At 37.5% G+C, this 27,328-nt stretch overlaps 1 protein-coding gene across 2 annotated transcripts in view; it reads right to left on the reverse strand.

Moving 5' to 3' along the window:
* Window positions 1–27,328, reverse strand: part of ATAD1 (ATPase family AAA domain containing 1) — a gene marked incomplete at both ends in the record, with an annotated part of 32,850 nt that continues 5,522 nt past the window's right edge. The window contains 8 exons of one of the 2 annotated variants that reach the window (XM_080693592.1): window positions 1–121; window positions 1,714–1,847; window positions 5,291–5,341; window positions 8,824–8,913; window positions 11,912–12,018; window positions 17,316–17,516; window positions 22,483–22,603; window positions 25,558–25,656. In XM_080693592.1, coding sequence (XP_080549718.1) covers window positions 1–121; window positions 1,714–1,847; window positions 5,291–5,341; window positions 8,824–8,913; window positions 11,912–12,018; window positions 17,316–17,516; window positions 22,483–22,603; window positions 25,558–25,656 — 924 coding nt within the window. The remainder of the gene's footprint in view (window positions 122–1,713; window positions 1,848–5,290; window positions 5,342–8,823; window positions 8,914–11,911; window positions 12,019–17,315; window positions 17,517–22,482; window positions 22,604–25,557; window positions 25,657–27,328) is intronic. The other variant, XM_080693591.1, reaches the window with a different exon arrangement.

Here is a 27,328-nt window from a genome sequence, read left to right on the forward strand (position 1 = left end):
TTAATCTAAACAAACATGAGTCAAAACATTCTGAAACGCTGCGTCCTTTGATTTCTTCATCTTTTCAATTGCACGATGTAGGTCCTGCTGTTGCACAGGCCGAATTTCATCTTCATCATGACTAAATTGCAAGCAAAACCATTAGTCGAATAACTTCATAATACACCTCTCTAAAATATTTTACCAAGATCTATTCTTTCAAGAATTACCTATGCATACATAAGTCATGACTGCTGAGAGGTAGGAAATTAAAATGTTGGCAACAATAAATACTACACACCAAAAGCAAAAATACAGAATATTACCATAGGGTGAAAATGTTACCCAGTGTAAAAGTATGTCAGTTTAAATGGGAATATAATCTCAATCAAGAAATCTAAAGCTACTCTTATGAAAACAGAATTAAATGAATTAGCTGCATACTCATTTCATGTTTAGCTTTTTATGAGCTGGAAGTGTGTTGCTATTAATAAACAAATCCAATTCTGCCTCATTTTAATTATGAGAAAAACAAAATTAAGTATACTATGCCTTCTCTGTAATTCAAAGATATGTATAGAAAAACATTCAGGGAAAGTTAATGATAACCCAAGTCTATTAGAATTTTCATAATCAGATATAATATTTTCAAGGCTTTGAGGCAAGAGAAAAATCTTTCATTACCGACAATTTACTTAAGCAAAATTTATATACAGATTAATATTTCTCCATCATTCACACAACAAAAAAGATCTCTGGGGTGTTTGTTTTATAGTACTGGGGCCTGAACCCAGGGCCTCTAGCTCTCCCACTGACCTACATCCTCTGCCCAAAAAAAGGCCTTTGAAAGATAGATTCTTGGCTGCAGAGGTCAAACGCATTCCCAACTCAGTGAAGAACTGTGCTATGGTAACACACTCTAAAGTACACAAATACTCCAGGTAAGTCAGAATCGCTTGGAGTAAGAACCTCAAGTTCAGGGAGACTGAGAAACAAAGGGGCAAGAGTGTGAGAACTCACTCCCCACACCCTCCACAGTGCACTGGTTCACTAAGAGCCACAGCAAGCCTGTTAGAGGGCTGCTATTTGAAAACAAATACAGTGTCATACTGGCTCGACAAGTGGCCTTTTGGGAAGCGTCCTTAAAGGACAGGGCTCATACGGGCTGATTTATACCAGTCTAGTAATGTTTTTGCTCAAAGAAGGATGGTACAAAGTTGATTTTCAAGCCCACCATACTGTGGAACTGGCTTCAAGTAAAATTTGCTTTAGTGACAAATGCTTTGTCTAGTAAATGTATTATATTAACAAGTTGAAGAAAACTAGACCTTAGGTCATTTTTATTTACAGGAAGAATTTATGGAGTGACGAGACACTTGTTTCCATTTATAATGGAATCTGAGATGCAGAAGTAATCAGGGGATGCCAGAGAACCCTGTTTTCCTAAGAGATGTGGAGAAACCTGAGTTTCTGTCAGCCTTCTATGACCCATTCCAAGGATTACTAGTAGAAATTGAGCTTCTTTCCCCTTTTGTTCTAGAACTTCCTCACAGCCTCTCCCTTTCTTCATTATCAGAATTCCCCTTTAGAAAGATGGCAATAAAGGGGAGGTTTGCTAATTTGAATTCACAAGCAGGGACGCTAATATAAAGGGTAAAATTTATTAAAAAAAAAAAAACCTAAGATCTGTAAAAGATTTGGCAAATACTAGAGAGCAAGCCAAAATGTACATACCTTTCTTCTGATGTAGAATTAACATATTCCCTGACACAGAGCAGGGCAGCATCTCTACACATCTCTTTTAGGTCACTTCCTGAAAACCCATCAGTTTCCTGGGCAACTTCTAGCAGGTCTACATGCCTATCCACCTTAAATAAACATGAAACATACTTAAAAAAAATATATAAGGCAAAGAATACTTCCAATCATCTTAGAGTTAAATGTTTCAATTTCTAAAAGTTTTTTAATCATAAAAGCTCAGAAATTTGAAAACTAGTTTTCACTGTCATGACTGGAATGGAAGCAGGTCTCATTGGATACACTGTGGAGCAGTGGGGAACAGACATTCAAACACTGTTCACTTTGGTACCTCTCAGGAAGATCCTGAGGTGACATTCCTAAGGGTGTGGTTGAGCCAAATAAGTCTGGAGAGAATATAACTGTCATACTGAATTTATGTCGATGAGATTAAAGAGAAAATGAACCAAAAAAGAACTTATTACTAACAGCTCTTAAATGATTCATATGTTTCGCTCACTATGCTAAGCACTTTGTATATATTATTCTCATTTAATCCTGCTCAGTAAGTACTACCCATTTTCTGATAAGAATCATTGGACTTGGGCCGGGCGTGGTGGCGCACGATTGTAATCCCCGGGCTTGGGAGGCAGAGACAGGAGGATCGCGCAGGTTCGAAGCCAGCCGCGCGCGCTGGCTTAGGAGACCCTGTTTCCAAATATAAAATGTAAAAAGAGGTCTGGGAGTGTAGCCCGGAGGTAGAAGGGCTTCCAGGAACCCCAGTACCACCAAAAAAAAAAAAAAAAAGAATCATTGGACTTGGAGAAATTAACAAGGTCACAGAGCCAGCATCTGAACAGTGTGGTAGACAGCTAACATTATTTGACTCCTACAATAGCTAACCACTTATCATAGTAACTACTTCCCCCATTGATTTGAAAAGCTGCTCTTCATTAGTTACTAAGTTTCCCTTTGTGGAAGACTAGTGTTTAAGAAAGAACAGCAATCTACACAAGGACAGGAAACCTTTAAGGAGGAGGAGGGGGTCTACTGCCAGCTCTGCAACTGTGACCTCCAAGGACAATGATAATTCCTAAAGTGAGAGTTAATGAGAAATCACATTATTCCTTGATAAGCAGACCTACCTACAAGATATGAGATGTACAAGCAGCAATGATAAGCAAAGAAAATGGTAAACATATATAGATAAGTCTAAATCGCTTTAAGTAATAATAATCATTTAATTTGGGGTACAGAAGCAGTGGAACCAAAATGCCAGGTCACAGAACCTGTAAGACATAAGGGACATCTATACTAAGGCATTCTTTTTTTTTTCATTTTTTTGTGGTGCTGGGGGTGGAACCCAGAGACTTTTCTACCTCCAGGCTATACTCCCAGACCTATTATTTTATATTTCATTTGGAAACAGGGTCTCACTAAGTTGCTGAGAGCCTCACTAAGTAGCTGAAGCTGGCTGCCATCCTCCTGTCTCAGCCTCCCAAGCGCTGGAATTACAAGCATGTGCCACCACACCCAGCCATTTTTTTCTTTTCTTTTTTTTAATTAAAGATGAGGTTCACTATGTTGCCCCAGATGGCTTGAACCCCTTATCCTCTTTACCTTAGCATCCAAAGTAGCTAGGCCTCCAGGTGTGTGCCACCATACCCAGCCATTAAGGCATTCTAAGATCTTGCGATTATAGCAATGGAAAGACATTACTAAGACTTTATGCATACCCATAAAATTGGGGAAAATTCCCAATAAAATAAAAAATTGGGAAAAATATTTTCTTTCTTTTTTTTGCAGGCCTGGGGATGGAACCCAGGGGCATTCGGCCTCTGAGCTATACTCCCTACCCTATTTTTTATTCTTTATTTTGAAACAGGGTCTCACTAAGTTGTGGAGGGTCTCACTAAGTAGATGAGGCTGTCCGCGAACTTCGATCCTCCAGTCTCAGCCAGTCTCAGCCTCCCGAATGCTGGGATTACAAGCATGCGCCACCACACCCGGCTTGGGAAAAATATTTTCAAATCATATGGCCAAAGGGCAAATCTCCCTAGAATACATCTAGTTCCTAAAAATTTCTATGAAAAAGGACAGTGCAACAGAAAAATAAGCCAAGCAAAATTTCACAGAAAAAATGTTTAAGTGACTCTTAAAAATATATGTAATACTCATTTGATCTCTAAAGATGATGTTGAACATCTTTTCATGTATCTATTGGCCATTTGTATCTCTTCTTTTGTGAAGTGTCTATTCAGTTCAGTTGCCCATTTCTTGACTGGGTTATTTGTTTTGCTAGTGTTGAGTCTTTTGAGCTCTTTGTATTTTCTGGATATTAGCCCTCTATCAGAGTGGTGGCTGGTAAAGATCTCCCATTCTGTAGGCTTTCTCTTTAGGTTCTTGATGGTTTCCCTTGATGAGAAGAAACTGTGGAGGGCCTCACTAAGTAGCTAAGGCTATCTGTAAAATGTGATCCTCAGGTCTCAGCCTCCTGAATGCTGGGATTACAAGCGTGTGCCACCACGCCTGGCTTTGGGTATACATCTTAATGGGGAACAAGATGGTGGAGGCAAACATGCACACAATTAGACCTTGCCTAATTCCTGCCCCATTCCCTCCCCCTCCCTCCTCATGTGACTTTGATATGTTTGTGAATATACATCATGTGCATTAGAGAATTTTCCTCTTCCTCTCTCAGTTAGGTTGCCTTATTTGCTCATCTATATCTAGAATACACAGAGAACTCAAGAAACTCAGCACTAAGAAAACAAATACACCAATCAAAAATGGGCAAGTGAGTCGGGTGTGGTGGCGCTTGCTTGTAATCCCAGCATTTGGGAGGCTGAGACAGGAGGATCATGATTCAAGGACAGCCTCAGCTACTTAGTGAGGCCCTCCATAACTTAGCGAGACCCTGTTTCAAAAAATAAGAAAATAGGGCAGGGGCTGTAGCTCAGAGGTCAAATGCCCCTGGGTTCCATCCCTAGACACCCCCCCAAAAAGGCCAATAAATGCATGAAAGAATGCTCAACATCATTAGCAATCAGAGAGATACAAATCAAAACTACCCTGAGATTTCACCTAACTCCAATTAGAATGGCAGTCATTAGAAGTGGGAACTCAAACATTGTTGGTGGGATTGTAAATTAGTGCAAGCACTTTAGAAAACTGTGTGGAGGATCCTCAGAAAAATGGGAATGAATTTACCATATGATCCATCAATACCACTTTTGGGTATCTACCCAAAAGAATGGAAACCAAACTACCAAACTAATGCATGTGTATCTTTGTTCATAGCTGCACAATTCACAACTGCCAAACTAGGGAACCAGCCAAGATGTCCATCAACAGATGAATGGATTACAAAATTCTGGGATATGTACACAATGGAATTTTACTCAGCCATAAAGAAAAACACAATTATGTCATTTACAGGGAAATTGATGGAACTGGAGAACATTATACTAAGTGAGATTAGTCAGTCACAAAAAATAAGAAATCGGACGTTCTTCCTATTTTTAAAATGACTTTATAAATATATTATGAGGAAAAATACTAATTTTCTACTTACATTTTCATTTTTCAAGATGAGCTTCAAGATTGCTTCTCTTTGTTTTAGAGCCTAAAACCAGAAAGATTTTCAGTTAGCATTTTCTTTAAAAAAGGTAAGAACCAACTAGTTTTTCTGCTATTTCTTCCATTATAAACTACATGATGATACCTATACCAAATGACAAAACGTCTGACAGAGGTCAAAGCAAGGCCTTGATTTGAGTCCGCAGTAATTGTCCGTGGTTGCCCCGCTGAATTCCACTGCGGCTTCTGCATCCCCAAGGCCTAGCATCACATCTACAAATGTGCCCTCAACTAAGTTCACTGAAGGACTGAGCAAATACCTAAGACTACAATGTCATTCCTACATAGCTTTGCAACCTTCGTTTTTGTACTTCTTGTACTAAATTTATGAAAATCACCAATGCTGTGTGAAGATGTTTTTACCATAAATACCCCCTTTGTTCTTGCATTTTAAATAAAATTTCCACATTCCCTAATACTTAGTGAATTTTTATGCAGTATCAATGATTTCCTACCAGTGATGCCTCAAATTACACCACATAATAGAAGCTACAGTTGACTCCTTTTATAAAATATGGTACACATAGAGTAAATAGAGATTTTTCTAAAGAATTATGGCCAAACTCATCCTTATTCCTCCAACCCTCAGTAAAACAAGTAGAAAGTTACCTGAAATAAATTATCTGAAAAGCAAAATCAAACCACTGCTTCTATAACTCAAATGTGTTAAGCAGAAAGACTAATTTGTTATATTATACAACCACCAATAACTACTTTTTGTTAATAAGCATTTTACTTGTAGAGGAGTTTTAATTAACCTTTATTATTAGGGTTAATAATATACTTTCACACTGTAGTTACATACAAAAATTACCCTCCAATGTATGTGTATATTCACAGAATGAAAAGGTGACAATTCCAGTTATGTCAACCATATACAAATTCATAACAAATCTGATGAAACCTTTCACAACTCATTTGGTAACACAAAATATATTAAATTTACAACTTTAATACAGGCTACTTTCCATGTTGTACCCTATGTTTTATACCATCAAAACTCTTTTTTTCTACTGGATTACATGAATTTTTTTTTTTTTTTTTTTTTTTTTTTTGTGGGTCTGGGGATGGAATCCAGGGGCATTCAACCTCCAAGCTACACCCTCTGCCCTATTTTTTTATTCTTTATTTTGAAACCGGATCTGAGTTGCAGAGGGCCTAAGTAGCTGAGGCTATCCACGAATCACGATCCTCCAGTCTTAGCCTCCCGAAAGCTGGGATTACAAGTGTGCGCCACCACGCCCGGCTGGATTACATGAATTTTTAGAAAGGCACTGGGCATTGAAGCCAAGGGCATTCTACCTATGAGCTATACTACCAGCTCTTAATTTATTCTTTTAAACAAGGTCTAGCTAGGTTGCTAGTTCTTGCCAAGCTTCTGAGGATAGTCTTGAGCATGCAATCCCCCTGTTTCAGCCTCCCAATTACTGAGCTTACAGACATGCAGCACTATGCCCAGCTACAGAGTATTTTTCTAGTTATCTGATATGTACTATTCATCAAAATCTTTGTTGCCTGTTGGTCTACAACTGAATTACTGATAAAGACCACTAATTTGGGCGTTCTGAATAACGGAAGAAAACTAATTTTCTTTAAAATGTTCTAAAGTCATGCTTACAAAAACATATAAAGTTGCTGTGCAAAGCATACAAAATTCTTCTACACTTGGCAGCAGTATATCTTACTGCTATTTTCCTTGGTGCTCTAATTAAACTACCCCTAAGACTCACCCACTGAACTATATCTTCATATCTTCTTGCCTGTGTTCATTCTGGCAGAAAAGCCTTGTCTCATTTGCCTGCCAATTTCCTACCATCCTTAGAAGCCCAACTGCATTCTGTAAACCCCACTGAGTCCACAGAAACAATTACTGGTTTTCATCATCATCTCAGTTCTCACAGGTCTTTAAACAAAGCATATTTTACATTAATTATGTGTCTGCTTCCCCTACAACACAAAATTCTTAAAGAACAAGAGCCAGGTTCCCTTCTCTGAAGCCAGTGAGTGTCTGGCACGTATTAATGCCCAATGAGTATTAGTCATGCTAATGCAATTTATAGTCTCCTATATTAAGTTAAAAAATCTCTTCACTGGTTTATAAGCTAATTTTCAAACACAGTGACTAAGTATGTACATGTCCTCAGAGGAATCAGACTCTCCCTGCAGCATATAGTTTATCAGAATGATCTTATGCTGAAGTTACAGCACTGATCTCCAGGTGACGTTTACTGCCACAAGCTGAAATGAAAAATTGGGGGATATAAGTGGGAAAAAGAGTTTTTAGCCAAAAATTATAAATGAAATTATATTTTTATTCTCAAACATGAAAGGAACGACAAACTAAAAATTTCTTTTAATGGCTATAAATGTAAGATGTTAAGTGTATGCAACATATTCTCTACCATGGAGACCTTTTCTTGTTTTCTTCAATCTGAAGGCAGACAAAATTCAAGATATTTAAGAAGTAATCATCTATCTGATGGTACTTCTTGGCAAGTGCTCTACTACTGAGCTACATTCCCAGCCCCCGAGGGTACTTCTTAACTAATAAAAAGAATGCTGGAGTCTGGCGTGGTACACATGCTTTTATTCCCAATACTTGGGAGGCTGAAACAGGAGAATCTTAGGTTTATGGCCATTTAATGAGGCTCCCTGCAACTTAGTGAGACCCTGTTTCAAAATATAAAATAGGACTGGGGTATAACTCAAAGGCAGAATGCTTCTGGATGCAATCTCTAGTACCATAAGAAAAAAGAAAAAGAAAAAAAGAGGTAGAGAGAGGGAGAGAATACTAGAAAGAAGACAGCAATGTTTCAACACCACCCACACATTTGCATTCTTAAGTTAAAGTCTAGTATCCTAGCTTCAGGAATCAGTATCTGGTCAGAGGAAAGCACTGATTACATCTACTAATAATCAAATCTCAGTTGTTCTTCATTGCTAGGCCTTTAGAATAAAACAATCCTTTAACCTCAATTTCCCCAATTTTGGGGGGGGGGTACTGGGGATGGAACCCTTCTACCACTGGGCTACACTCACAGACCTAATTTTTTAATATTTTATTTGGAAACAGGGTCTATCTAGCTTCGAACCTGCAGGATCCTCCTGTCTCCACCTCCCAAGCATGGGGATTACAAGTGTGCGCAACCACACCCGGCCCCAATTTTTTCTATGTTAAAATTCAAAACTATTTTAAAATGTATCCTCCTAAAATAAATCACTAAAACATCTAGGAAAATTTAAGGTAATTACATTCATGGAAGAGGAGCAAAAACACTGATATTAGGATAAAAATAAGAAAACGCAAAGCAGAGAGTGGAAAGGACAAAGAAGCAGTTATGGGTTTCCTGCTCCACTCCTCCCCATCTGCCACAGATGACTCTGACACAGAATCAGCCCTTCTTAAAAACCACGGCCCGATAAAAAGGCAAATACTTAGCTATTCATGATACAATCAAGACCACTTACAGGCTGGTTGATATGAAATCTTGTAGGCATTCTTCTCATTATAGCAGAGTCAAGGTCCTGAGGTCGATTAGTAGCTCCCATCACTATGACCTAAATATATAAAGACAACACAAAGTCTTAAAACCATCAGTAATGCTCCTTGAGATCATTATTACTAGGACTTAAAAGATAACAAAAATTAAGTGGCTTTAAACTAAATCCTGTATAAGAGATCAAACTTTAATCTAGTATTATGCAAATATTTATGGACAAAATTAAAATTAATCTTAAATAGAGTAATATCAAATCTGGAAAGACTAGATTTTTTTTTTTTTTTGGTGGTGCTGGGGATAGAAGCCAAGAGGCTTTCTACCTTTGGACTGCACTCCCAGACCTATTTTCTATTTTATTTGGAAACAGGGTCTCACGAAGTTCCTGAGAGCCTCACTAAGTAGCTGAGGCTAGCCTCGAACCTGCACAATCCTCCTGTCTCAGCCTCCCAAGCACAGGGATACAAGCATGTGCCACACCTGGCTAATGATTTCAAGTAACTAAAATATATACTGTTCAGTTGCAAGTACCATTATTGAAGTATTATAAAGAGTTTTAGAAGCTGAGCTTGGTGGCGCACACTTATCATCCCAGCATTCGGGAGGCTGAGACCCGGAGGATTGCGGTTCGTGGACAGCCTCTGCTACTTAGTGAGGCCCTCTGCAACTCAGTGAGACCCTGTTTCAAAATAAAGAATAAAAAATAGGCAGTGGGTGTAGCTTGGAGGTCAAATGCCCCTGGATTCCATCACCAGACCCGCAAAAAAAGTTTTAGATAGTCATTATATTTTGTATATATATTTAAATATGGTTATTTTAAATATAATTTGGGAGTATATGTGGGAGGGATCCTTCAAATCCTCTAATGTTATGAAAATCATTGCTCCTGAAGCCTGAGCATTCTGGCAATAGTAGTATATATCAAGTGGGTTTTTCCTCTAAACTTCACAGGATTATCTCATCGCACTATCAGCACTGCAAGTGATAGCTTTTCAAACCTAAATAACTTTTTTTGTGTGTGTGGTACTGGGGTTCCTGGAAACCCTTTTACCTCCAAGCTACACTCCCAGACCTATTTTATATTTTATTTGGAAACAGGGTCTCTTAAGCCAGCCTCGCTGTCTCCACCTCCAAGCACGGGGATCACAAGCATGTGCCACTACACCCGGCAAACCTAAATAGCTTTAAACAAAGGTAAAACAATAAAACTAAACATCAAAATGCTAGGTAGGGGCTGGGTGGAGCACTTGCCTAGCACATGTGAGATCCTGGGTTCCATCCCCAGGACAGGGGATGAGGGAAGTTTTAAAAACAAAGGGAAAAAATGCCAATGGCCCTGCCAACTTCTAGATTTACATTACTTTTTTATTTTTATTTTTCTTGGAACTGATCATTGAACCCAGGTATATTCTACCTCCAAGCTATACCCTCAGCCCTTTTCATTTTTTTTTTTTTTTAATTTTGAAACAGGGTCTCACTAGATTGCTGAGGCTGACCTTGAACCTGTGATCCTCCTGTCTTAGCCTCCCAAGTACTGGGGTTACAGGTATGTGCCACCATGCCTGGCCTATGTTACTTATTTATAAAGGATATAGAAAGGAAATAACAGTCAAATTTAAAAATCAACACAAATGAAAACAAAAATATTCAAAAGAAGTACACCTTGAAGGACACCAATAGCACAGTATAACCCAATAATATCAATAATAATACATTTACTATCCAAAATGAAACTTACTGATATTATATGGAAACATATTTCTCTTACATTATTTCTGCCTAAGAGGTTTCAAATTTCTGAAATATAACTCGAGAGCAAGTTAAATTATCCACCAAATCTTATATTCTATTTCCACTTTTTTTTTTTTGTGGTACTGGAAATTGAACCCATGGGTGCTGTTATCTCCAAGCTACACCTCCAGCCCTATTTTATTATCTTTATTTTGAAACAGTGTCTTGATAAGTTGCTGAAAGCTTCACTAAGTTGTCGAGGCTAGCCTCAAATCTGTGATCTTTCAGTTTCAGCCTCCGAAGTACTGGGATTACAGGTGTGCACCACCACATCCAGCTTACTTCTCTTCTTTACATTTAATGATATTCAAGAGCCTCAGAACCAAATTGTGTGTGGGGGGGGGGGGGAGGAAGGGAGGGAGGGAGGGAGGGAGAGACACACACACACGAAGGGTGAAATCCAGGGGCATTCTATCTCTGAACTATATCCCAGGCCAATTTTATTCTTTTATTTTGAAACAGGGTCTAGGTTGAGAAAGTCTCACTAAATTGCTGGCTGGCCAAAAACCTGTAATCCTCCTGTCTCAGTCTCCTCTCCCATGTATTGAGATTCCAAGCATGCGCCACCATGCCCAGCTACCAAATTACTTTTAATTAACTGAGAGTCCACTACCTAGACAAAGAAAATATATGTACAAATAAAAATTTGAGAAATGTTAGTCACTGTGTAATGCAATAAAGAATTTTGATTAGGAGTCAAAGAAAAGAGAAAGAATAAAAAGAATTATAGCCAGGCATGGTGGCGCACACTTGTAATCCCAGCATTCAGGAGGCTGAGACCCAGAGGATTGCAGTTTGGGGACAGGCTCAGCTACTTAGTGAGGCCCTCTGTAACTAAGTGAGACCCGGTTTCAAAATAAAGAATAAAACATAAGGCAAGGGGTGTAGCTCAGAGGTCGAATGCCCCTGGGTTCCATCCCCAGACCCGCAAAAAAAAAAAAAAAAAAAAAAAAAAAAAAGAATTACATACAGAATACCCACAGACACTAGTCCCAGCCTCTTCCTTGGCAAAATGATTCTGATAATCCCCAGGAGAGGCTTTACCCTGGCTCTTCACTTCTCCATTGTATCTGTTAACATTTTGTTAAACATGAAGCCCTCAAAATGAATGATTTATACAAACTACCTTCTTTCAGATCCTTATCACTTAACAATAAGTATTAAAAATTATGGAAAAAACTTTTATACAAAAGTATTAATAAGTAGCCCACCAAATTTTCATGAGTAACAAAGCCATACATGTAAGGGCAACAGTTCTGCTCAAATACCTGGCAGCTATGATCAGTGTCCAGTCCGTCCCAGAGGCTCATAAACTGAGCTTTCATCATGGCCGTAGCTTCATGGTCAGAGCTTGAACGGTTCCTTAGAAAGGAGTCTAAAAGAAAAAAGCCCTTAACAAATTAATAATGAATTGTTTACTGTTTATGTCATTTAAATCATGTAATTAAAAGCTGAAAGCTTTATGAAAAATTAAGAGGAAGAGGGTTTATTCATGTATTTTCAGACATTATTCTACATAATAATTCTGGCATATAATTAAACAAATTAAAACAATTCATAATTTTCATTTTTTCCTACATATATATTCAGAATATATAGAAGAGAAATAAATGATTTGGAACTGAGAGGCTAAAAAGGGTCAAGTAGAGTCTTAGAGGAAAGACTCTCTGCTTTTCCCTAACCTTTTAGGTGACTAGAATTCCACATATTCTGACTTATAGGATCATATTCTTTTCCCTCACACACTCTCCTGGTAATAAAAATGACAAGGAAAAATGCCTAAAATACTATTAAGTGGAGAAACATAGAAAATATGTTAAGACACACATGCTAGCAAACATGTATATGTATATTGTACATGGTAAAAAAGTCTTTCCATAAGGAAACACCACCAAAATGCTAGGAACGTTGGTTACCGCTACCGTATGTGAGGTCCTGGGAAACTTTTTCTACCTAATTAAAAAAAAAAAAAAAATAGGGCCACGAAGGGATGGGGAGTGTCGCTCTAGGTTTGAGGTCTACAATTTTCTCATTTAGTCTAGGAGCAATCAAAGCTAAAAAATTACCATAAAGATTGGTCCTTTGTGAGTGAATTCCTGAAACTCAAAACAGATCTTCTTAGATGACACCGAATTCTTATGTAAAACAAAGCTAAATCTATCCAGTGCTATAAATGACCCAGGGAACAAACCACTATGAAAGGGAGTTAACCTAAAGGAGAATTAGAATTTCAGAAAAGAGCAATCCAAAGGCATAAATTGAAAAAAATTTTTTATTCCCATACTGGGGATGAAACCCAGGGGCATTCTACCTCCAAGCTACACCCCCAGCCCTATTTTTTATTTTTATTTTGAAACAGGGTCTCACTGAATTGTGAGGGGCTTAGCTAAGTAGCTGAGGCTGTCCACGAACTGCAATCCTCCTTTCTCAGACTCCCAAATGCTGGGATTACAAGCATGTGCCACGAAGCCCGGCTGAAAAACTAAGAATATAAAGGGGACTAGAATTTAACAAAAGAGCAAGCTACAATGTAAAAAGGATAAATTTTTAAAAGTACAAGTAGAGCTTATGAAGTCCAAATAATCAAGAGAATATAAACCCAGTGGTTGGAAGATTAAAATTACTCTTTATAACTTACCAAAGTTGGAGTAATTTTTGAGTTGTACTATTATTTTACATACTTGCAAGAAATTTAATAAAATGCTGCCCATTAAACAATGATATTTAAAGAACAATGACAAATTGTAGCAAGAGATTCAAATTCCAGGAACATCAAAATGTAAGAGACAAAACAGGAGGTCTGAGAAGTGGTGAGATGTGATAGAACTAGAAGTGAAAGAAGTATGGAAATGACTCAAAATTAAGTCGAGAGATGAAGATTTTTTTGTTTTGCTTTGTTTTTAGTAGAATCAATGGTAATATTCAAAAATAGTGGCTAAGAAATTTTTCAGAACAAATGAAAGCCAAAAATCAGATTAACAACAGTAAGTCTTTATGGAATAAATACAAATGCAGACCTAGAAAAACCAAATAGCAAAATCCAATAGCAACTTGACAGAAAAGACACATTGATTGTTTAGAAATATAGTGATAAGCAGAATCCTCAAAAGCAACAAGAAAGATCAGAAGTCAATGGAACTGTGACTTTAAAATGCTGAAGTAAAGGAATTCTGTATCATTTAATAGATAAAGGAGGATAAAATACTTTCCTACCAGGACAAAGGATTCACTCTTTACAACCTTGACTAAAAGAACTTAAAAAGACTTCAGTAAGAAGGAAATTAGATCCAGAGAAGGCACGATCCAAGAAGCAATAGAGAACAACAACAATGGCACAAATGGGACTGTGAAGGAGCGATGCCAGAGTAAGAAGCAATAGCTAGCGGGTGTGGGGGCAGCCTGTGACCCCTGGACTCAGGTGCTGGGACGGGAGGATGGCAGGTTCGAGGACAACCTCAGCAAGTAGCAAGACTCTCTGCAACCTAGTGAGACCCTATTTCAAAACAAAAGCATCAGCACTTGGGAGGCGGAGACTGGAGGATCGGGGTTCGTGGACACCCTTAGCAACTTAGTGAGACCCTGTTTCAAAAATAAAGAATAATAAATTAGGGCAGGGGTTGTCTCTCACAGGTAGAATGCCCCTGGATTCCATCCCCAGTACCGAAGGGAAGAAAAAAAAAACATAAAAAGAGCTGGGAGTGTAGCTCAAAGGTAGAATGCCCCCCTGGGTTCAGTCTTCAACCCCCCTCCCCCACATACAAACCAATAACTAATATGCAAGATATAAAATAAGAAAATTAAAATGTTGCTCAACACATAAGAGATGAGGGAAATTGTTAATATGTAAGAGTTTAAGGTCCTTGCACTATTTGGGAGGAGAAATGATGATTAGTTTAGACTTTTAAGACAAGTAGGCAACTAAATGTCTCACTAGAAGAAAAGTAATACATAACTTCTAAACCTATATGAGGGAATAGGGAATTTAAAGAAAAAGCCCACTATGTTGCTAAATAAAAAGCGCACAAAATTATATGCTGAAAATAAATCTGAATATATCAGCTATCATAATAACAGCAAATTAACTATGCAACCCAGTTAAAGAAAATTTAAAATTATTTAAAAATCCAGCTATAAGCCGGGCGTGGTGAAGCACGCTTGTAATCTCAGAGCTTGGGAGGCTGAGACACTGAGACAGGAGGATCAAGCAGGTTCGAAGCCAGCCTCAGCTGGCTTAAGAGACCCTGTTTCCAAATGAAATATAAAATAGGTCTGGGAGTGTAGCCCAGAGGTAGAAGGCCCCTGAGTTCCATCCCCAACACCACAAAAAGAAAAGAAAAGAAAAGAAAAGCCCCAGCTATATACTTGTTATTCAATATGTACATCAAATACATAAGAGTTAACTGGTAGAATATACAAGGCAAATAAGAACCCAAACAAACTTATACACCTATCTGTGTGTGTGTACCTATATCGTTATATTCTCCCCCCACCCCACCCCCAGCACAAGGGACTGAATTCAGGACCTTGCACTGGCTAGGCAAGTGCTCTATCACTGAGTTACATTCCAAGCTCTATTTTTTTTGTACTGTGGATTGAACTCAAGGACATTCTACCTCTAAATTATACTACCCTTGGAACCCCCTTTTTAAATGTTTTTTACAAGGACTTTTATTGCTGCATTACAGTCTCATATCATAACACAGTTCACACTGACGGTCATGTATATGCACAGAGTCCTTGGTGGGCTTTCCCCAGCTCAATCTCCATTCCCCCCTTCTCAGTACAAGATATCGAGATGGCATTGGTATTCTCACCTATATATCTGTGGAAGGGTTTATTTATTTTCCCTTTCCCTCTTTCCCCCTCCCCTAAGTTTGAGGGTATAGTTAACTTGCTGGGACTAGCCTCAAACCTGCTGTCCTTCTGCCTCAGTCTCTGAAGTACTGGGATTATGAGCATATATCAGCATGCCTGGCTCTTTAATTTTTTCAAACTGGGCCTTGTTAAGTGTCCCAGGGTGACCTCAAACTTGCAGTCCAGTCTCAGCCTCATGAGTAGCTGGGATTATAGGTATGTACCACCATGCCCAGCTTTCTTTTATATAGCCCAGTATACTACATAAAATTCAAATCTATAGTAATTAAGCTACACAAACACACCCACACACACAGTTAAATATATATATACATATATGTTTATGTAAATATAAATATTGTACCAGGAAAAGAATATTTATTTATTTATTTACTTATTTATTTTGCAGTATTGGGGATGGAACCCAGGGACATTCTACCTCCAAGCTACAATTGCAGCCCTTTTTTTTTTTTTTTTTTTTTTTTTTTTGTGGGTCTGGGGTTGGAACCCAGGGGCATTCAACCACCGAGCTACACCCCGTGCCCTATTTATTTATTCTTTATTTTGAAACAGGGTATCAATGAGTTGCAAAGGACCTCACTAAGTAGCCGAGGCGGTCCGAAAACCGAGATCCTCCTGTTTCAACCTCCCAAATGCTGGGATTACAAGCATGCGCCACCACACCCAGCCAAGAACAAAAATTTTGATGAGCCACAAAATATAAACTCCACTAATGTAAGTCAAGACATATAAGGAAGGATGGTCTTTTTTACAAATTAGCTGTCAAAATGAGAAAGAATGAAATTAGATTTCTACCTCAAGCCATATATTAAAAAAATTTCAAAGGAGAATATTTATGGTGATAATAAAGGCATTTGTAAACCAGATAGAAAAAGCAAAAATCATAGAGGAAAAATACCCATAAAGGTGACTATTGGTATTTAAATCACTATAAAGCAGGACGTGGTAGCAAACACCTGTAATCCAGGGAGGCTGAGACAGGAGGATCACAGGTTCAAGGGCAGTCTCAGCAAGTAGTGAGATTCTCATCAACCTAGTGAGACCCTATTTCAAAGAATAAAATAGGACTGAGGGTATAACTTGGCAGTATAATGCCCCTGGGTTTAATCCCCAGTACCATAAACAAAACAATAAACATTGTAAGAGAAACTATTATAAACAAAATGAGAAGATTAAGTCTAGAAAATATCTGTAATTAGAATAAACATCAACAAAGAATTATAAAGAAAAATAAATACCCCCTAGAAAATATCTGTAATTAGAATAAACATCAACAAAGAATTATAAAGAAAAATAAATACCCCCCAAATGACAATTTATAAACAAGAAAATCTAAGTAGGTAATGAACATGTTAAGGGACCCAAATTTAAGCAAGGAAATACAAATTAAAGTGATTGTGAGATTGGAAAAATTAATGATAATGTTTGAAATATAAACCTCAGAGAATATATAGGGAAACAGAAATCATATACTAGTGGGAATACACAGGTATAACCACTTTGAAATAGTAATCCTAACGAGGCTGAAGGCGGCTCAACTTCTGGGGGGTGATCTGCGATAAATTCATTTACATCCACTGCATACAGTCTGTTAGAGATTAAAAGATATAAAAACCTATCTACCAAGTAAGGAAATGAATACACTATGGTTCATTCTACAACACAGAAATTATGCATAGCATATTAGGATGTTGATTGTGTCTTCTGCTTTATCAGTAGGGCCGAAAAAATGTTAAAAATTAAATCTGGTTATCTAAATATCACTTTTAAAACACTCACATAGAAAACATGACATACCTATTTCATCTATAAAGATGATGGAAGGCTGTAGCTTTATGGCAAGGGAAAAAACGGCAGCAGCCAATTTCTGAGATTCACCATACCACTTATCAGTCAGTGTTGAAGGCTGAAGGTTAATAAACCGACAGCCTGCTTCTTTGGCTGTAGCCTTGGCAATCAATGTTTTACCACAGCCTGGAGGCCCATAGAGAAGAACACCTGAAAAAATCAATGGCATTTTATTGTTACCTTTAAGAAAATGAAATTTTTGCTGTAGTATATGTAATAAACAATACAGTATTAAGTTAGTCCACTCTAAAAATTTCTCAATTGTTTGATACTTTTATTAATCTAACAATAGAAAAAGTAGTTGAAAGAAAGGCATCATGTTTTACTTTCCCCATCACTACAGTACAGAAATGTATGTGGAGATCACAGCATTTCTGTGTCCTCTCACTCCATAAAAGGTTTAGTTCAGGATACTAAAGTCTATCATCTTGACATCCAAATTCATATCACTCTATCAGTGACTAAATAAAATCAGCAGGTGCCTTCTACCTTCTTAAAACAATAGAGCACTATGGCACCTTGAAAATGGCCTAAAGGTAAGAGCTTCAGAAGATAAAGGTAACAGCTTACAACTGTTTCTAAACAGAAAACCTTTCCAAGAGAAAGAGCTAATTGGGTGATGTGTGCATGTAAGTCTCCACCATCTTGTATCCCATTAAGATGTATGACTACAATGCACCAACAAAAAAATTAAAAAAGAAATATAAGAAAATTAAAATATAAAACATAAAAAATTAAAAAGAAATAAAAGAAATAATCAGTCATTCTAAACACAACTTAAGGTCACACTTTAATACATAAGATTTCTACAATGTCTATGGTCCTGAACATTTTGGGAATCATTACTGTTTCTCAGATAAAATGAGGTAGCATTTTCTAAATATAATACTATGGTTATGGCCTTTTATAGACTCCACACAGTCATAATGAAAATTGTAACACACATTTTACAATTGTTAAAATATTAATATGTTGTGGTGCTAGGGATTGAACCAGGGACACTCTACCACTGAGCTATACTCCAAACCTTTTTATTTATTTTTATACTGAGACAGGGTCTTCAGTTTCCAAGACTGGTCTGGAACTTGTACTCCTCCTGTCTCAATTTCCCATGGACTGATATTACAGGTGTGTGTGCCACTACACTAAAATATTAATATTACAAATAATATTTTAAACTTTTGTCATACAATAGTACTTAAGAATGATTATATCTACAGATGGCATGCTGGAGTAAACTGGAATTTGAAAGTATCCAAATTTTCTTAATATTAATTTTAAATGAGAGAAAGTAAATATTTTATATAAAATTTCCAAAAACAGTGGCGGCAGAAGGTCTTTAATGCTAGTACCTTGGAAACTGAGACCACGCAATTGTGGGTTTGAGGCTAGCATATAGTAACTCAGTGAGACCCTATTTCTAAATAAAAACTAAAAAGGGTTACAGCTCAGAAGTAGAACTCCCTGGATTCAATACCTAAACTACAAAAAAACAAAGTAACTTTTTTTTTGGAGAAGGGGTACTATGCTATGGATTGAACCCAGGGCCTCTGGCATGCTAGGCTGAGCTATATTCCCAGCCTACTTAAATGTTTTTTAAAAATTAAAAAATTGAGCTTGTTTAAATAAACTTGAGGGCTTTTTTTTACTTCAAAATAATGTTCAAACTCTTCCTCACATACACAGTATATGTTAATATTTTCAAGCAGTCTTTGCAATTTTTTTTGGGGGGGGGCAGGTCTGGGATGGAACCCACGGGCATCTGACCTCCAAGCTACATCCCCTGCCCTTTTTATTTATTTATTTATTTATTTATTTTTTGTGGTACTGGGGTTCCTGGAAGCCCTTCTACGTCCGGGCTACACTCCCAGACCTATTTTTTAATTTTTATTTGGAAACAGGGTCTCTTAAGCCAGCGAGGCTGGCTCCAAACAAGCGTGATCCTCCTGTCTCCGCCTCCCAAGCGCGGGGATTACAAGCGTGTGCCGCCACACTGGGCATTATTCTTTATTTTGAAACAGAGTCTCACTAAGTTGCAGAGGGTCTCACTAAGTAGTTGAGGCTGTCCGCAAACCCCGATCCTCTGGTCTCAGCCTCCCAAATGCTGGTATTACAAGCGTGCACCACCACGCCTGGTTTAGTCTTTGCAATTTTTATTTAAGTTCATTTAGGTGTTTAAAATTTACTTTAGTCAGATATAATCTGAACCTTCAAAATGAATAAAAAATAGTAATCTAATGCCATTTCAATTAAAGCTGAAAACACACGGGTGACTGCAGGTGTTTAAAATAATTACATTTTATCACACAATTTAATTTGCAATGCAGATTTATAACAAATCTGTATGTATATATTAATCAAATTTCAGCTTTTAGAACAAAGTGTTGATACAAAAGCCTCCATATTTTGTACACTCTGAAGATAAAAGCATCATTTCGTAAATGTATGCAGTACTTTTAGAATGTCACATTTCCTTCAAAGTATTCATTAAGCACTTTCAGTATTTTACTTCTAGTAATTTAGTTTTGATACTTAGCAGATTAAGATTTTTCCAACATTTCTTTTTAGATTGTAATTAGTGTTATTAACTCAGCAATTATTAAGGCCTGAAGATTAATTATGCAATGAAATCTTTAAAATTTCATAATTTCCTGGCAAATGTAGCTCTGAGAGATAAAGTACACATAAAGAGATAAGGTACGCATGTCACTGTTGCACTTCTTGACCTGGGTAGTGAAGCTTGAATGTTACCTTTACAATTATTCATTAAACTATTTTATCTTGCCAGGCGTGGTGGTGCACACTTGTAATCCCAGCATTTGGGAGGCTGAGACGAGGATCACAGTTTGAGACCAGCCTCAGCTACTTAGTGAGGCCTTTTGCAACTCAGTGAGACCCTGCTTCAAAATAATGAATAAAAAATAGAGCTGGGGGTATAGCTCGGAGATAGAATGCCCCTGGGTTCCATTCCTAGTACCACACACACAAAAAAATAATAATTATAAAATAAAATAAATATATATATATACTATTTTATCTTTATTGCTACATTTAAGTACTGAGATTCACACTGACTCTCAGACACATTATCAGCAAGTCTAACAATAATACTTAAAGTGGCATCTTTTCTAGATCCTTTGCTTAAACTGGTCTCCACAATGTTAGGATGTACAAAGGGTGATGAATGTGTAGTCCCACAAGTTAATCTGAAGCATTTTGCTTTAACTATTAGTTTTGTATTCTTTTTGTTTCTTAAGCTTAACCTGATACTTTTTTAAAACAGATTTTAGCAAATCAAAAAATGATTACTTGATTCTACTTAGAAGCTTAAAAAAGTCATACTCCTTTTAAAAATGGATTTAAAAAAAAATAAGGGTTTCACTTGTAAAGAACTATAAGTAAATAAAAGATTTAGGATAAGGAGCATGGTGGCATACCTATAATCCAAGTACTTTGGAAGTTGAGACAGGAGAATCACAAGTTCAAGTTCAGCCTCAGCAACTTAGACCCTGCTTCCAAATAAAAAAATAAAAAAGCTGGGGCTGTAGCCCAGAGGTAGAACATACCTGGGTTCAATTCTCATTACCACAAACAACCAACAAAAAGCAAAACCAAAATGCCTGGTCTGGGCTGTGGGAGCAGTTCAGTGGCAAAGTGCTCGCCTATCTTTGTGAGGCTCTGGGTTCGATCCCCAGCACCACCAAAAAAGGAGGGGAAAAGAGGAAGAAAAGAAATACTGAGATAAACATATTTAAATTTGATAATCATTAATGCAAATATACTACCTTATGAACGAGCAACTTTTCTTTCTGTAAATTATCATGCATGCTCTATTTGAACTGCCTTTAACAAGTCACACATGATTAATGTTTGCATGAACAATAAAAGGATTATTTAGAGATGCAGCTATAAATATGCTCAACTCTCAAATCTCAAGGTTTTCAAAGTGATAAAGAACTTTGAATAAAGAAGTACCCCTTAAAGAATGCTGTTTAATTTTCAGTTCACCTGCAATTCAGTATGTCTTATAAAGAATCATCACTGGATTCTAGAAATAGCTGATAGGGGATGGTGGTGGGGAGATCACTACATTTTGTAAAACAACAAAAAAATGTCTTAGCCTTAGCTTGAAACAAAAAAGCCCATACTGTGATTTGGGATTTTTTTTAATCTTAATCTCCAAACTTTATTTTGTGTGTGTGTGTGTGGGGGGGTATTTTTGGGGTTTTTTGTTTTGTTTACAGTACTGAGAATAAAACCAAGGGGTATTCTACCTCCGAGCTACATCCCCAGCGCTATTTTTTACTCTTAATTTTGAAACAAGATCTCACTACATTGCAGAAGGCCTCACTAGCAGAGGCTGGTTACAAACTGTGATCCTCCTGTCTCAGCCTCCCAAGTACTGGAATTAAAAGCATATATCACCTCCAAACTTTACTTTCAATAAAAAGGAGTGTTAAATAACCATGTAACTATAGGGAAAAACATTTAAATATTGGGAGCTGTGGTCGGGTGTGGTGGTGCATACTTGTAATGGCCAGTACTTGGGAGGCTGAGACAGGAGGATTGCATGGGTTCAAAGCCAGCCTCAGCTACCTAAGTGAGGCTCTCTGCACCTTAGTGAGACCCTGTTTCCAAATAGAGTATAAAGTATAAAATAGGTCTGGGAATGTAGCCTGGAGGTAGAAGGCCCTTGGGTTCCATCCCCAGTACCACAAAACAAAAGCAAAAACAAAAACAAAAAACGGAAACTGAAGAATGAGCAATTATTTTAAAACAATTACTTACAAAAGAAGTTCACTGGATCTCAGCATTCTTCTCAGAATCTGATTTCACAAAACTAGTTCTATCATGGCTAAAAGTTCAACGTTTTCTAGAATTTTAATGCTTTAGGCAAACATACTTTTTTTTTTTTTTTTTTTTTGGTGGTATTGGGGTTTCTACCTCAGGGCTACACTCCCAGACCTATTTTTTTTATATTTTTATTTGGAAACAAGGTCTCTTAAGCCAGCAAGGCTGGCTTCGAACCTGAGAGATCCTTCTGTCTCCGCCTCCCAAGTGCAGGGATTACAAGTGTGTGCCACCACGCCCGGCAATACTTTTTTTTTAACCATACCTTTTGGGGGTTGTAGAAGCCTAGAATTCTCAAACAAATGCTTCTTTTTGATAGGTAAGATGACTGTGTCCTTTAGATCCGTAATGACATCATCTAAACCTGCTATATCACTCCAAGTAACCTGGAAAAAGTTAAAGTCAACATGAATTTTACAACTACAGTATACTCACAGTAGGAATAAAAAGAAAAAACATGGCAAACCACTTACACATAAATAATAAAAGGTTACAGTTATGTATTAACATGAGTAAACACTTCACAATAGTAATGAATAAACTCTATGACACTAGAAAAGAGAATTTAGCAGTCAATTTCTTACTACTAAAAAGAAAAAGCAGAAAGGCCGTGAGTGTTGTTCATGGCAGAGCATCTGCCTTACATGTGTGAGGCCCTGGGTTCAGCACCTGGAGGGCAGGGGGACACACATGCCTAGATGAGGCTCTCAAAAATCTGTAAGAATCTAGTAAGCTGAATTCATGCCATTTATGAGTACAAAATACTCTTCCACAAGAAGACTGAAGTATAGTTCACCAAGATGTGCCCATTTCATACAGAATTTTGTCAAATACCACAGAAATTAATTTTAGAAATAAGATCTATACTCATCAAACCGGACTTGTAATTTTTATTAAGAAAAATAAAACCGTCAAACTTATGCCATCTTTATTTATTTTGTTGGTATTGGGGTTCCTGGAAACCCTTCTATCTCCAGGCTACACTCCCAGACCTATCTTTATATTTTTTTTCTTATTTGGAAACAAGGTCTCTCAAGCCAGCGTGGCTGGCTTCGAACCTGTGCAATTTTTCTGTCTCCACCTCCCAAGCACGGGGATTACAGGCGTGCGCCACCATGCCGGGCTGCCATCTTTATAAGTAGTAAACTGGGTATACATTATTTTAAAAATAGACAAGGGAAGTCTTGACAAAAATATTTTTAGAAACAAAAATAAAAGAAACTTAAAGCCTCAGCAACTTAGTGAGGCCCCTTGCAACTCAGTGAGACCCTGTTTCAAATATAAAAAAAATATAGAGAGAGCGAGAGGGCTGGGGAGTAGCTCAGAGGTAGAATGCCCCTGGGTTCCATCCACAGTGCCGCAAAAAGGAAAAAAAAAAAAAAAAAGAGCTGGGGGTGTACCTTAGTGGTAGAGTTATAGCATGTTCAAGTCCCTGGGAGAAGGAGGAAAAGGGAAAGAAGGAAAGAAGGGAGGAGAAAGAAGAAGAAAGCCAGGAGGAAGAAGGAAGGAAAGCAAGGAGGGAGGGAGGGGAAGGAAGAGGAAAATACCCTAACTCTAAGCTAGCAAAAGAAAGCAGCCAGTCAAAAGCAATACCTTGTAACAGATTTACTTTATAATTTTAGGGAAGGGGGAAGAAAAACCTAGTCAAATCTAAAGAAAAATTTTAAGATTCACTGTAGCTGCAACAAAGTACTATCAGTAAAGACATATTCAGACATGGATACAATTAGGACTTGGTAGGGCTATTGTCAATTCACAAATCTAAATGAAATGAAGGCTTAATTCCAGAGTGTGTGTACATCTATGTATATACAGATATTAATAGATACTGTATTTTTTACCATCTAGATTTGAAGATAAACCTATCATATTTCACTTTTTTGTATCGATATGACATTAATGTATTAGAAAAATATATTCTCAGCCGGGCATGGTGGTGCACGCTTGTAATCCCCGTGCTTGGGAGGCGGAGACAGGAGGATCTCGCAGGTTCGAAGCCAGCCACACTGGCGTTAGAGGCCCTATTTCAAAAATATAAAATAGGTCTGGGAGTGTAGCCCGGAGGTAGAAGGGCTACCAGGATCCCCAGTACCACCAAAAAAAAAAAAGAAAAAAAAAGAAAAATATATTCTTCTGGGCGTGGCAGCATACACTTATAATCCCAGTACTTGGGAGGCTGAGACAGGAGGATCGCAGGTTCACAGAAAGCCTCAGCTACTTAGTAAGGCCCTCTGCATCTTAGACCTTGTTTCAGAATAAAGATATATATGCTAAAATATTTATATCTCTTGCTATAAAATATTTATAAGCACTTTGGAATTATTATTATTGTTGGGTTTTACATGAGAGAAATGAGACTCAATAAGAAAATCATTTGCCAAAGCCACAAACAAAAAATTTTAGGATTCAGCCGGGCATGGTGGCGCACGCTTGTAATCCCAGAATTCAGGAGTTTGAGATAGAAAGATCGTCATTCGCGGCCAGCCTCAGCTACTTAGTGAGGCCCTCTGCAACTTAGTGAGACCCTGTTTCAAAATAAAGAATAATAAACAGGGCAGGGAGTGTAGCTCGGCGGTCAAATGCCCCTGGGTTCCATCCCTAGACCCAAAAAAAAAAAATTTAAGATTCAGAATTTGATGTTTTCTACCATAAGCATCCCATGAAAATCTAGATTTAAACTCCACAAATCAAACACCCACATGATTTATGGCAAATATAGAAAAGTACAGGATTTACTAAGCAAAAGTGTACAGAAAAGTGTCAATACAGCAAGCTGAGATTGTAATACTTGGGAAGGCCTGCTTTTAAGCTGGTCTTTGGCTAGCATTTGGGAACTTAGATTGTAGAGTTCCACCATGCCTTGACAACAGCAGCTCACTGAACCTAAACTGTCTGTCCCACTGAGGTTTATGTGAATGATTCTTTTCCTTCTGGGAGTCTAGAATTTCGGTATATGTAAGGAAGAGGAAGTCTACATGACCAGCTCCTAGTAAAAACTCTGGACTGAGTTTCTAGAAAGCGTCCTGGCAGATGATATGTACATGTGTTGTCCTAGTATGTCGATGCACGTCCTGAGTGAGTTCTTGTGGAGACAACTCTTGGATAATTGTATAATTGTCTGGCTTTCTCTAAACATCTCCCTTCCCTTTTCCCTTCGCTGACTGTGCCTTGCATCCAATCGGTGTAATAAGCCTTATCCGTGAGTACATTTATATGCTAAGTCCTAGGGCTCCTCCTAGAGAAAAACTGAATCTAGTCATGGTCTTCCAGACCTCTGACATAAAATACTGGACAAAATAAGAAGACTGAAGAAATCACGAGTAGGATTAAAGATACGTACGTGCATGTTCAGCGGGTCTACCAGATGAGCAGCGATGCTCATTTCATATTCTGAAAGCTTCACATTTTTCACACCAATTTGCTTCATTAGTTTTTCTGCCTAGAAAAAAAAAGAAGCAACCTTCTTTGGTTTGATATTTAGATATTGATATTTCAAAATCAATATATATGAAGTCTGAAGAGCAGTAAACAGGAAATTAAGAATTTTCCAGGAATATTGTAGGCCCTTTGATCTTATTCTTCCCCACTGTGAGGCCTTAAATAAAACATTTGAGGCACCATTCTAACAGAAACCAGGCAACTTGGGAAATGAGAAAATAAAATACACGATTGAAGAGATCATGTACCTCCTATTACAGTCTCCCATGGCTTCAAGGAGGCTTTAGGGTAGTTTGGTTTCTCTTCCCTAGTAGGATTATAATGACGAGAATAGGTGAAACCTCAAGATTAAAGTCCAAGGAGTTAAGGATTCCAAGAAATGTACAATTGAAGTTCTTTCCTTAAGTTAACAGAGTATCTGAAATGGACGTCCAAATGCCTTGAAGTTATCCAGGTATCTGTACATATCTAGTTTCACATTGTTTTGAGATGCTGTCCCTTTCAGTTAAAGTCAATTCCTGAGTCTAGACAACTGAAGATAATAAACATAACTCTATAAATAACTTTTTCTGGAAGGCAAAAGTAGCTTTAAACCTGAGTTACAGCAATTCAACAAAGCTTTTCAATCAAACAGAATAATTAACGTTTTCTGAGTGCACCAAATTACAGAGAACAGATGAATTCTGGGTCTTCAGAATGAACCTATGCAGGATGATTTACCTGTCATAAAGAAATTAAAGCTCAACATGATTAAGTAATGTGCCTTAGACGAAAAGTTAATGATGGAAGAGGCAAGATCTGAATCGAAGCAGTCCACCTCTAGAGCCCATACTCTAACCACCACGTATATTTGCCTTGGTTTTTCCATATAAGATGGGGGTTTATGATCACTAAAGTCTTTAAAAATCTATGCACATTTATATTTCAATTAAATGAGAATTTTAGAAATGAAGGTACTCTGGTAAAAAAAAAAGATGTTTAAAGTTGGGCATGGTGGCATGTGTCAATAATCTCAGTATTTTGGAGGCTGAGACAGGAATATCAAAAGTTCAAGACCAGCCTCGGCAACTCAGTCAGACCATATTTCAGAGCAAACAAAAAATGGGCTGGAAGTACAGCTCAGAGGTAGAATGTTTCTTGGTTAAATTTCAGTCATGCAAAAAATATATAATAATAGTGACAATTATTATGTTTTAAAATATCACTTTTTGTTGTTACATTTTAAGGGTTTTTTTGTGTGTGTATAGTACTGACAATTTAATCCAAGAACATTCTACCTCTGAGCCATACCCCCCAGCCCTATTTTACTTTGAAACAGGGTCTCATTAAGTTGATGAAGACCTCACTAAGTTGCTGAGGCTGGCCTCAAACCTGCAATCCTCCTGTCTCAACCTCCTAAGTACTGGGATTACAGGCATGTACCACCATGTCCAGCTCTTAAGATGCTTTTGATTATATAAGATTGTGCTGTTTGTCAGGGATATGACTTCTCTAAAAAGGAAATTCATATTCCAGAGCTTGTATTTATAGACTGGTCAGGACATTAGGAGAAATGTGTGCTGGTCATATCCTAGTGAAAGCTTTTTATAAAAAAGTGCTATGAACTACACCAGATAATCACATAAGATAAATCTATTCATCTACTCTCTGTGAAATCATCAATGGACAAAGAA

This window comes from Muscardinus avellanarius (genome assembly GCF_963383645.1).
Source record: "Muscardinus avellanarius genome assembly, chromosome: 4".
Taxonomy (NCBI): Eukaryota; Metazoa; Chordata; class Mammalia; order Rodentia; family Gliridae; genus Muscardinus; species Muscardinus avellanarius.